This window comes from Echinops telfairi, unplaced genomic scaffold, assembly GCF_000313985.2.
Source record: "Echinops telfairi isolate 266 unplaced genomic scaffold, ASM31398v2 ScPeMD7_7458;HRSCAF=8496, whole genome shotgun sequence".
NCBI classification, from domain to species: domain Eukaryota; kingdom Metazoa; phylum Chordata; class Mammalia; order Afrosoricida; family Tenrecidae; genus Echinops; species Echinops telfairi.
The window spans coordinates 1,108,966-1,121,841 of record NW_022111358.1 but is presented as its reverse complement, the minus strand read 5'-3'; the positions used below and the strand labels follow the sequence as shown (position 1 = coordinate 1,121,841).

At 39.4% G+C, this 12,876-nt stretch overlaps 1 protein-coding gene across 2 annotated transcripts in view; it reads right to left on the bottom strand.

Moving 5' to 3' along the window:
• SMG6 (SMG6 nonsense mediated mRNA decay factor) overlaps positions 1-12,876 on the bottom strand; it is a 268,155-nt gene that overhangs the window by 234,424 nt on the left and 20,855 nt on the right. For both annotated transcript variants that reach the window (XM_004706874.3, XM_045299570.1), the window contains exons 7-8: positions 10,952-11,062; positions 10,369-10,581 (exon numbers count right to left, since the gene is read on the bottom strand). In XM_004706874.3, the coding sequence (XP_004706931.1) occupies positions 10,369-10,581; positions 10,952-11,062 (324 nt within the window). The remainder of the gene's footprint in view (positions 1-10,368; positions 10,582-10,951; positions 11,063-12,876) is intronic.

Sequence of the window (12,876 nt, the reverse complement as noted above, 5' to 3'; positions counted from 1 at the left end):
CGGGGTGACATGGGAGAGGGGGAAGTAGGGGGAAAGGAAGTGGTGTTAACAAACCCAGGGACAAGGGAACAACAAGTGATCCAAACCAGTGGTGAGGAGGGTGAAGGAGGCCTAGTAAGGCGTAATCAAGGGTAATGTAACTGAGAGGAATTACTGAAACCCAAATGAAGACTGAGCATGATAGTGGGACAAGAGGAAAGTCAAAGGAAATAGAGCAAAGAACTAGGAGGCAAAGGGCATTTATAGAGGTCTACATATAGGCATGTATATATGTAGTTATATTTATATATGAGGGTGGGGAAATAGATCTATGTGCTTATATTTATAGGTTTAGTATTAAGGTAGCAGATGGGACATTGTGCCTCCACTCAAGCACTTCCTTAATGCAAAAACACTTTGTTCTATTTAACTGGCATTCCATGATGCTCACCTTCCTGACATGATTGCTGAAGACAAAGCAGGTACATAAGCAAATGTGGTTAAGAAAGCTGATAGAGCCGGGGTATCAAAAGATATAGCCATCTAGGGTCTTAAAGGCTTGAAGATAAACAAGTGGCCTTCTAGCTCAGAAGCAACAAAGCCCACATGGAAGAAGCACACCAGCCTGTGTGATCACAAGGTGCCAAAGGGATCAGTTATCAGGCATCAAAGTACAAATAATCATATCATGTGTACTCCCCTTCCCAATAAGATCGCTGAAGACAAATGGGTACATAAGCAAATGTGGCGAAGAAAGCTGATGGTGCCTGGCTATCAAAAGATACAGTGTCTGGGGTCTTAAAGGTTTGAAGATTAACAAGCAGCCATCTAACTCAGAAGCAACAACGCCCACATGGAATAAGCACACCACCGTGTGTGATCATGAGGTGTCAAATAGATCAGGTATCAGGTATCAAAAAATCAAATCATTTTGAATGAAGGAGAGTACAGATTGAGGGCCCAAGACCCATCTGTAGGCAAGTGGACATCCCCTTACGGAAGGGTCACAGGGAGGAGACAAACCAGTCAGGGTGCATCATAGCAATGATGAAACATACAACTTTCCTCTAGTTCCTAAATACTCCCCCACCCCCACCCCACACTATCATGATCCCAATTCTATCTTACAAATCTGGCAAGACCAGAAGATGTACACTGGTACTGATAGGAACTGGAAACACAAGGATTCCAGGGCGGATGATCCCTTCAGGACCAGTAGTGAGAGTGGCGATACAGGGAGAGTAGAGGGAGAGTGGGGTGGAAAGGGAGAACTGATTACAAGAAATCTACAAATAACCTCCTCCCTGGGAGATGGACAACAGAAAAGTGAGTGATGGGAGACATCAGCAGTGTAAAATATGACAAAATAATAAAAATTTACAAATTATCTAGGGTTCATGGGGGTGAGGAGGGGCAGGGAGAGAGAGGAAAAAATGAGGACTGATTCCAAAGGGCTCAAGCAGAAAGCAAATGTTTTGAGAATGACGATGGCAACAAATGTACAAATGTGCTTGACACAATGGATGGATGTATAGATTGTGCTAAGAGTTGTACGACCCCCCAATAAAATGATTAAATATTTTTTTAAAAAGATAGTGGTGATGGTTGCACAATAGGGTTTAGAATCTAATTAAAGTTCCTGAATTATGCACTTACAAATGGTCAAAATGGCACATTTTGGTACATACATTTTATGACAATACAAATAAATAATAAAATGAGGGGCTATGAAAAACTCCAAAACATGTGTATTTCTTTCTTCTTTCTTTTTTTTTTTGCTTCTGACTTTCTGTTTTTAAATCATTTTATTGGGGGCTTGTACAATTCTTATCACAATCCACACATACATCCATTGTGTCAAGCACATTTGTATATTTGTTGCCATCATCATTCTCAAAACATTTGCTTTCTACTTGAGCCCTTACTATCAGCTCCTCATTTTCCCCCCTCCCTCATGAACCCTTGATAAATGTGTATTTCTAACCAATGTATTTTGTAGGTGGCATGCAGATTATACAAGAACGTACCTGAAGATTCTCAGTTCACACACTTAGGGAGTGTAGCTAATTTCTCACATTTCACCCAGCTTGACTTCAACAGAATGTTGAGGAAAGAAGCTGTCCCAGAGCTCTCTCTATATGCAGGTCTTCATTCCCACAGATGACCAGTTCATTTGGAAATAGAAGGGACACCTTCAGTGTTCCTGTGCTACTAGACAGCTGAGCATGTCAGAATATACTGCTAAATAGTTTCTGGGTCAACACCAATGACAACAACATGCTAGACACAATAAAACAACAATAACCCATTGATTTAAACACTTCCTTGTGCCCAACAGTCAGACCTGTTTGGGGGTCTTACAATGGTAAACAGATTCTGAGAAACCACTTTTAACACTTCTCAAAAGCCTGAACTGCTTTAACCTACTTCAGGGGTACTTTCAAAGGGTCACAAAAGCAAATGGTTATGAGAAAGCTGGGCTGCCTATTTGTGAATTGCCAAAACTCACTGTTTAATTTGGTTGGAGATAGTAACAAGAGCAACCTAACCGCCTCAAAGGAATACGTAGGCAAATAACAAATATTGCCACTAGTATATGAGAACTTACATTTTGCTACTTATTGTTCTTTACACGCATTACCTTATTACCCTATCATTATCGTCATCTTACAGGTGAGGAAACTGAAGGTCAATCAAGTTAAGGAACTTATCCTAAAACTCACAGCTGGTAACTGCTGAAGCTAGGATTTGAACTTAAGACTCAAACCTGTTAACCTTTGTTCTAGCCTGTCTCTGACATATAAGATGCTGGACTGAGTTTATGAAAACCTTCAAACTTCCAGCTAGTTCATTCCAGAGAGGCAATGAACATGGAGGCAATCACTCATAGAATGATCTCCAAAGCCCAATGAAGAAACTAAAACCAAATGCAAGTAACAGTGTGAGAAACGGGTGATAATCTTATGCATATATACACATACATGCTATATTATTTGTTCAAAATACTTAATCAAAATGTTTAAAAAACAATCACTTCTCCACTAAATTTCCTTCAACCTCACCTAGAAACCAACCCCAGCACGACTGACTACAAACTTCTCTAGGTAGAACTCAGCTTCCCAAACAAAGCCAAAGAGGATTCAAATGAATTCCTACCCCACAAATTAGCAATAGCTCAAGATGCTGCCTCATGATCTGGACCCTCATACTCTTCTTTCAAAACAATACTTGGTCCTAGTAGGAGGCTAAATTTTTTTTTAACTTCTTTTCCCTTATTCATATAGCTTAAGAAGCTTCCCTCTAAGTGTGGGAGGGAAGCCATTTTAAGGTGTCTATTGCATCAATTTGATAAACAGGAAGCTAACAGTAAAGATAATCAGGAAGATAAACTGTATTGGCTTAAAAAATTAGAATACTAATTTTTCAGTTAGATTCCAGGTTGTTTAATAAGCAGACATAAATTTTTTTCCCTTCTGGTTTTCTAAGTATTAGATATTAGACATTTTTCATCTAAATGCTATGCCCTATACAAACACACAGGCAGAACATATGCCAGTGGTTACCTCAAGGTGGTAAAAATACATTATGTATCTGCATTTCCAAAACTTTTGTACAGTAAGCAGACATTTGTGTTTCACATTTTAGAAAGAAATAAATTCTTTAAATAAATTAAAAAAAAAAAAAAGGTGCCCTACTTTAGCCAAACCGTTGGCAACTTCCTCTAACAGCCAAGACACAATGCAATGGTAGTATCTTCAGCATATTTGAGTTGAGTACCCAAGGCATTACCTAGAAAACCAGTCCTCACACTTTTTCAAGCAGCAAACTGTTGAACAACAACAACAACAAATTAACCTACTTCCATTCTAACAAGTTTAATGACTGGAATAGTGATGCTTTAATTGCATTAAATATCAATGCAGACATGTATTTTTGTTGGACTATCAAAACAGACATGACAAGTGAATAGTGAAAAACTCCACAAATAATTACTATTCCCAGAATCCAGAAGTATATCACAGGGGACCAGTTAACTGACAGGCACCCATGCACCAAAGGAGAACCTGGCTCCTGTGGAAGTCTCGGTCTCCTCTCTAGCAACAACCCATTTGTCAAGCAGTACCCGTTTTCAACTTCTAAAGGGAGCTGGGCCACGGCAGAAGGCACATCTACTAAAGAATGCTCCGGACCCGGCAACACTGACTAAGCAGTCTGACTTCTACAAGGTGAGTGTAAACGTGATCCTCAATAGCTTACAAAGGAAGACACTTGCTGTCGAGGCTGGCAGTGGCTTCCCACGCTGGATATCCAACTCCAACCACGTCAAGGCTGAAAACCAGTAACCGGCAAGCTAACCTCTTGAGCCATTCAGAGAAAACTAAAGTCTGGGCTTAGCAGATAGAAAACTAACTAATAAAAATGAGGACCTAATGTCGGGGGTCTAAGTGGAGAGAAAATGTTTTGAGAATGATGTACAAATGCGCTTTACACAATTGATGTGTGTATGGATTGCGATAACAGTTGTATGAGCCCCTAATACAATGTTAAAAAAAAAAACAACAAAAAAAAACTAACTAGTTCTGTCTTTATTATCATTAAGAACCACCACCTGAGGCCAAACTGTCAATTTTCTACTCATGGATCTAAATTTTAGTAGTTTCTGCTAGAAACTCTGTAAGTGCTGTCAAAGGAGCAAGTGCTGTTAAAGCTCACTCACTGCCATCACGTAGATCCCAACTGATAGAGACCCTGTCGGACAGGGTAGAAAAGAGGCTGTAACTCTTTATGGGAGTAGAAAGTCTTAAATCTTTTGCCCAAGGAATGACTGGTAGTTTTGAACTGCAGACCTTGTAGATAGCAACCCAACATGTAACCAACCACACCACCAAGGCTCCACCGATGAAAGATAAGATGGCAATTAAAATGAACAAGCAATTCACAGCAAATATTTGAATAGATATATTAAGTAAATGATATACGTCTTTACAATGAGATAGCATGCAGTCAGACTAAGAACATACTAATATATTCCTGGACGGCAGATACACACTCAGTTCTGCTAGAGTGCTTGTTTTGAAAATACAGTTTGCTTCACTGTGATCAATGCATTAGGAGACAATTTGAACATAACACAAATTAAGGGTTTATGCATGATTTTGTTCACTAAGTAAGAGTAGTAAACTACACCCAGCTGGACTAAGCCATTAAGAACGAACACAATGCATATAACACACACCGCAAGCATGTACCAAGCTAAAAACCAAACTCACTGCCATTAGTCGATTCCGACTCATAGAGACCCTACAAGACAAAGTAGATAGAACACCCCCCCACCCCCACCCCCCGTGGCTTTCAAGACTGTAACTGTTTACGAGAGTAGAAAGCTTTATCTTTCTCCTGAAGACCCAAAGTGTAACCACTACACTGCCATCCACCAGCTACCTTAATTTGCCCTGTGAACATACCAGCTATACTGATTCATATTTGGTGTTCCAACTGTCCATCTGATTTGTGATAATTCTCCTTCCACCACTTAACTCACCAGCTGCAACGCTTTCAAACTTCAGGTCTTTTTAAAGATAAAGTACCATAATTATCGGAGTGCTTAGTAGAGCGGGTCTCAACCTGTGGGTCGCGACCTCTTTGGGGGTCAAATGACCCTTTCAGGGGTTACCCAATTCATAACAGTAGCAAAATTACAGTAAAGAAGTAGCAACGAAAATAATGTTATGGTTGGGAAGGGGGGGTCCCCACAACATGAGGAACTGTATTAAAGGGTCGCGGCATTAGGAAGGTTGAGAACCACTGGCTTAGTATGTCTTAACCACTTAACATGTTAAAAACACAAAAACTAATATTGTTTTTACTGAATTCCTATCTTTTTTTTTAATGTCACTGAGTAAGTACATTTTTTAGTGTTATGAGCCTGACTTTTTTTTCTCCATAAACCCTGTGGGTTTTTATAGCACAATTTTGCATAGCATGACGGCTTTTGGAAGAATTGATGCCTTTGCAATATGGTGTTGGCAAGGAATACCATGGACTGCCAGAAGAACGAACAAGTCTGTCTTAGAAGAAGTACAGCCAGACTGTGCCTTAAAGGCAAGAATGGTGAGAATTTACCTAATGTCGTCTGGACATGTTACCAGTAGGGTCCAGTCTTAGAGAAGAACATCACACTTGGTAAAGAAGGTGGTCAGCCAATAAATAAGTAAGAAAAACATCTTTAACAAGATGGAGTGACACAGTGGCTCTAATTATGGGTTCAAATGCAATGATTATGAGAATGGTGTAGGACTAGGCAGTGTTTCTTTCCGTCACTTCTGCCACTATGAGTCGGAACTCACTCAAGATTCAACAGCACTTACCAATAATGTGTGCTGCATAACACAGTTGTCCAACTGATTCAATTTAAAATCCAAGTTGCATAGTAGCATACAGGCAGTTCCTGGGTTACATACAGTCCAAAAGGGTGGCAGTTGGAATCCTCTAGCAGATTCACAGGAGAAAGACTGGATCTATTCCGGTAGAGATCATAGGCTGGAAAACCCTATGTGGGAGCTCTATTCTGTTACATGGGGTTATGGAGTCAAAATCAACTCCACACACCTAACAACAATATATTCCATATAGTCAAGTGTCTATCAGTATGGTTACACACATACACATTAACAAATGCTTACGCAGGTCTAGAACATATGTTCCCAAAGTTATTTGGACTATACCCCTTTTCAAAAAAAAAAAGCTCAGCACCTCCTGACAATTAAAGCATTTGTATTATAGCCCATAATCCAGGCTAAAGTATAGGTATCTGCTTCAGCATCAGCACACCCTCCCCAGGGGGTGGTACCTCCCACTTTGGGAAAAGGACTTCTACCATTAACAGTGCTATCTTTGAAGGTAGGAATACAAATGACTTCCACACTAAACTTCACGTACACTTGATTGATTTAAGTACAATTTAGTATTAATTCTTTAATTTTAAAAAGTACCTTTAATACTGGAAGTATTACAAAGAGTGCCTGTTATACATACCTCATTGTGTCTAGTTACACAATTCCCTAAGGCTTCACAGGCCTCTTTCAAGGGTTCATGCCTCAGTGTAGAAAAGCTTTTATTATGACTTAGCATGAAATGCCACCTAGCCCCAAGCCTGTATCACAGCACTTCCGACACTGAATTATCATCATATCTTTATGTTTCTGTCTTCTCCACATGACAGAAAGTTCTCTGAGGTTAATTGTTTACAGTTGTTTTACTCTGTATCTCCCATGCCTAAGCATTCTAACAAGAGGCTTCAAAAAACCTCAGGGAAAATGCCATTATCTTTTAATGTTATTTTTCCATGATTTTTTTGAAGCCCCCTCACATGTCAAATAAATCCTCACTTCTCAACAGTCTTGTGTTTCAAGAAAGGGTCAAAACAAGTTGAGTTCTTGGGGCCTCCTGCAAGAAAAGAAAAGACTATGGGAAGCTGACTGGCCTGAGAAAGTAGGTAAAAAAGACACTGTGGTTTCCTGCTGGATAAATGAAGAGATATGAAAGTGCACAGACTTCTTCCTCAAGTGGTAGCAGTCTAGAACGAAAAGACCAAGCTCACAGATGTAAACTGAAAAGAAATTAAGGGAAGTTACTCAAGGACGATGTACAAGCTGAAGATATAAGAAGCTTTAACAGTTTAGAACTACAATGTAAACCTTTACCTAATGCACAATAAAACATTTCAAAAGAATAGGTTAGAAAACAATTACATTTTACTCTACTTCTGTCTAATTATTTGTAGTTTCTACCAAGAACATATTTATATTGCATGCAAAATTAAAACTAAGATTATTAACAAAAATTGAATGAGTTTAACGATGCTGAAAATGCTTTCTCTGAGATGCACATAGGACACAAACATATATATAGTACATCAAATAAAGAGAAAAATAAAAATAAAACTTGTAATAAACTAGTTATATCCTTCAGAAGAGATACTATCCCAATTCTGAAGGCAGTGTAAACAGAACTACAAAATGCTTTCTTTCTTTCTTTTTTTATTGTTTTCTTAAATTGATCTTAATGTTTCCTTTTTAAATACCACTTGGACTGGGCTATGTAGCTAATGCCCCAAAGAGGATCCAGTTTAGGAAGCATACTATGCATACTAGACGAGGGCAGCAGTGAGGTACTTTATCACAAGACGCAACATCTCCAAAGTACCCAGACATACGGTTATCACAGACAAAAATACCTGGTCCCAAGCACATACTACACCACCCTGGGAGTTGGTAGTTTCAAGAAAACAGCTATCCACCAAGAAGAAAATACAACAACTGATGAAAATTTTAAATTAAACACCAAAAAAAAAAATTTCTCCTCCCATGACCTATGACTTGGCCTTAGCATACATGTTCTTCAACTTCAATGACAAAATACAAAGCGTCAAAAACTTCCTCCTACCACCATCACAAATTTACCAGCCTTCCCAACTCCTCCTCTTGTAAGCTAATTAACTCACCAGTGTTTGGATCCTACTCCTTTGCTTGCCTCTGTAAAAACCTCACCCTATTGTGTATCTCCTTTTTTTCTTACAACTTCACCTTATTTGTCATTGTTTTGCCTTCAGTAATTTAATCAGCTTTCATGGCATCATTATCATTTATAAACAAATTGCCTTCAAAGATGATTATCTCTAGCCTAGACCAATCTCCTCAGCTTCAGATCCACATATCTTTTCAAGTCTGAGTATCTCCACTTCAGTGTCTCATATGATTGTTTAGTTCTGTCAACTCTGACTCATCACAACCCCATGGGCTACAGAATAGAACCATCCCATAGGTTTTCTTGCCTGTAATCGTTACGGAATCATGTCACCAGGTATTTTTCCCATGGAGCCACTGGTTGGATACAAACAGCCAAACTTTTGGTTAACAGTAGGATACTTAACCATTGTACCACCAGGGCTCCTTAAATGCACAGTTGGAAGGAAAAACTCAACATGTCCAAAATTAGATCACCTTTCTCCAAGCGCTATCTTTATTCTCTATATCAGGGGGTGGGTCATCATTTGCATAATCTAAGAAGTTTAAGTGTTATTTTATTTTTTTAGTATTACTCTTAACTCCTCCCTCAACTCACCATGTCCAACCAAGTCCTGTGGGTTCCCGTTTATTAATAAAGCTCATAAACGGTCATTTCTCCCAATCTCCAAAGTACTTTTTTTGCTTCAGGCCCCTTTAATACCTTACTTGAATAACTGTAGCACTCTCTTGGATTCATTTCTAGTTGTCTCCAATAAAAATTTTCAGAACTCAGCCAGAGCAATCTTGCTAAAATGCAGCTATAACAAACTATTCCCTAATTTAAAATCATTCTTATTACCTTCAGTACAATGGTCAAATAATTTATAGCATGACCCTGTATATACTCGTGTATAAGCTGAGTTTTTTCAGCACATTTTTAATGCTGTTTCTGTAGTAAAATTAGATGCCTCAAAGCCGAGTTTTTTCAGCACATTTTTAATGCTGTTTTTCTAGTAAAATTAGATGCCTCAAAGCTGAGTTTTTCCAGCACATTTTTAATGCAGTTTTTGTGGTAAAATTAGATACCTCAGCTGATATTCAGGTCGACTTATACTCAAGTATATACGGTAGCTAGTTTACCTACTCTAGAAATTTCACTCTAAAGATACACAGAACCAGTAGGGCTTGATCAAGGGCAATGTTCCTTGAGAACAAGTACAATTTTGTTCACTGTATTCTCAGTGCCCAGTATACTGTAAGCACTCACTAATGATTCTTTGAGCAAAATAAAAGAAAATCTTGCAAATGAGTCTGTGATATTCCACTGTTATTTCCTTAACCCTAGGTAAAAGCCTCAGCCTAAGAGCCATGAGAAACTATCCCATAAATGGCTGATAACAAGCCAGACTAACCAACCTACCCAAGTTACTTTAGCACCTGCTCTAAATAGACGGCCAACCCAAAGGAAAAAATACAAGGGAGCTTCAAAAGGTTCGTAGAAAAATACCAGTATGTTTCAATTCCATTTTTCCAAGAATTTTTTGAAGCTTCCTTTTACAGGATCTGACACTTACTCCTAAAGCATATTACCAAATCTTAAACCAAATCATCAAAAAATTCTAACACTAGACTAAATCAATCTTCACCTAGAGAACTACTTTTATTAAATTCTACAGTGCCACACAGTGGTGGAAGAGGAAAGAGCAAAATAAAGACAAGGCAAGTTTAGGTGAGGGAGATGGTTAAGGGCATCAGGAAGCCTAGAGTGGCTTTTCTTCCTGGTAGTTTAGGGGAAATGCTATGGAATACCTCACGGTTACATCAACTGGGGCACCCGTACTTCCTTGGCTAGGTTGGCTCATTATCACCCACAGGTACTCACATCACTGGGACTCAGGCTGCCTAGTCCATTTTCCTGCTCGGAATCCTTCCCAGATTCAGTACCCTGCGAGGACCGGGGATGGGATGGATGAATCCAAATCTCTAGGCGAGTGGTGTCATCTCCAACATGCCGGAAAGTAGACTTCTTTCCTTTCCGCCATTGGTCAGAGTTCAGTTCCAATTCTTCGTGTTGCTTCTTTTCCATCTGTTCTGCCTATATGATATGCAAATACACAAACTCAGATGCTACCTAAGAGTCAATTAATGAAGAAATGAGCCTCACTTGTGTTTGGTGTCTAAGGACTATGAAAGGTAAAGATTTTATCATAGTTTCAATGTAGAGAGTTAGCATCTTCTTTGTCTCACTGAAGTTACTAATTCTGGAGCTCGAGCAAACTAAACGTTGTAGAACATGTACACCCAAAAGCCCATAAAAGTTTTCCTGAAGATCACAGTGTGGTTCTGCACAAGGACTGATCCCCCATCAACAGGTCTTTCATTAGCCATTCCTTTGAGGACAGAGAAGCATTAAAAGGAATACATTCTACAAAGAAGGAAAGTTCCTGACTGCACCCCCTACTCACCTTTCGTTTGGTCTCTTCAAACAAACTCATCAGACTCTCCTTGGCCGTCAGGATGGGGTTGCTGGCAGCTAAACTGCGCATATAGTAATATACAGCATCAAGCTTCCTCCTCTGGGGAAAGAGGACAGAGACACTGTCAGTCAATTCTCTTCCTGATTCCAGCCTGAGGTAGCTGGCCCAGGGAACCCCACTCTCCCAATCAGCTATGAGGAGTTCTATTAAGAAAACCAGAGAGTTATTTGTTACAGGGAGGGCACTGAACTAATTCTTTCCAGGTCAAGGCCCTGCTTGCTGAGTCTTATTAAAATACAGATTATGATTCAGTAAATCTGAGATGGAACAAAAAGTAAATTCTCAGCAGGAGGTGTAACAGGAATGAAATGAATTTGAAGCCTTGATTATGGGTTCATTTGGGCCCTCTGAAAAGGTAGGCTCAAGTCTTAACTTCTAGGGTCTGTGAATGTGACCTTGTTAGAAAGCAGCATCTTTGCAGATGTAATTAAGTTAATACGGAGTCATATCGGAGTCGAGTAGACCCAATCCATTATGACTGGTGTCCTTACGAGGAAAAGAGACGCAGAAGGAAAATGGCTACATGAAGACCAAGATGGGGATCAAAAGCTGGAAGATACAGGAAGAGTATTTCCTAAAGACTCGGAGAGGGTATGTCCCAGATGAGGAATTCCGGCTTCCAGAACAACGATAATGTAAATCTCTGCTGTTTGAAGTTACCCACTTTGTAGGAATTTGTTATAGCAGCTATAGAAAACAAATACCTACGAGAGCTGTAAAGGAAATTATATCAGCGATGACTTTTCTGGTATAGTTTTATATATGTAGAGGTATTCCAAGAGTCAAGTACTTATAGAAGAAAAGAATAAAGAGCCTAATAAACTATAAAGAGGGCAATATATTTTGTTCTTACAGGAAAACAAAATATTCTACTTTAAATGTAATCGAGAAGAATTACTGAAACCCAGATGAAGGCTGAACATAATAGTGGGACAAGGGAAAGTAAAAGGAAATAGAGGGAAAAGCTAGGAGGCAAAGGGCATTTATAGAAGTCTAAATAAAGGCATGTACATAAGCAAATATATTTATATATGAGGATGGGGAAATAATCCGCGTGCATATATTTATAGGTTTAGTACTAAGGTAGGAGATGGACAATGGGTCTCCACTCAAGTACTCCGTCAATGCAAGAATATTTTGTTCTATTAAACTGGCATTCTATAATGCTCACCTTCCTGACACAATCACTGAAGACAGCGGGTGAATAAACAAATGTGGTGAAGAAAGCTAATGGTTCCTGGCTATCAAAAGATATAGTGGCTGGGGTCATATAGGCTTGAAGGTAAACAAGCTGCCATCTAGCTCAGAAGCAACAAAGCCCACATGGAAGAAGCAAACCAACCTGAGTGATCATGAGGTGCCGAAGGGATCATTTATCAGGGATCAAAGAACAAAAACCATATCCTTGTGTGCTCACCTCCCGGATACAATCACTGAAGACAAATGGGGGCATAAGCAAATGTGGTGAAGAAAGCTGATGATGCCTGGTTATCAAAAGAGATAGCATCTGGGGTCTTAAATAAAGGCTTGAAGGTAAACAAGCGGCCATCTAGCTCAGAAGCAACAAAGCTCACATGGAAGAAGCATACCAGCCTGTTTGATCACGAGGTGTTGAAGGGATCAAGTACCAGGCATCATCAGAACAAAAAATTATATCATAGTGAATGAGTAGGGGAGTGCGAAGTGGAGACCCAAAGCCCATTTGTAGGCCACTGGACGTCCCCTTACAGAAGAGTCTTGGGGAGGAGATGAGCCAGTCAGTGTCCAATGTAGCAACGATGAAACAACTTTCCTCTAGTTCCTAAATGCTTCCTCCCCCCCACTATCATGATCCCAATTCTACCTTACAAATC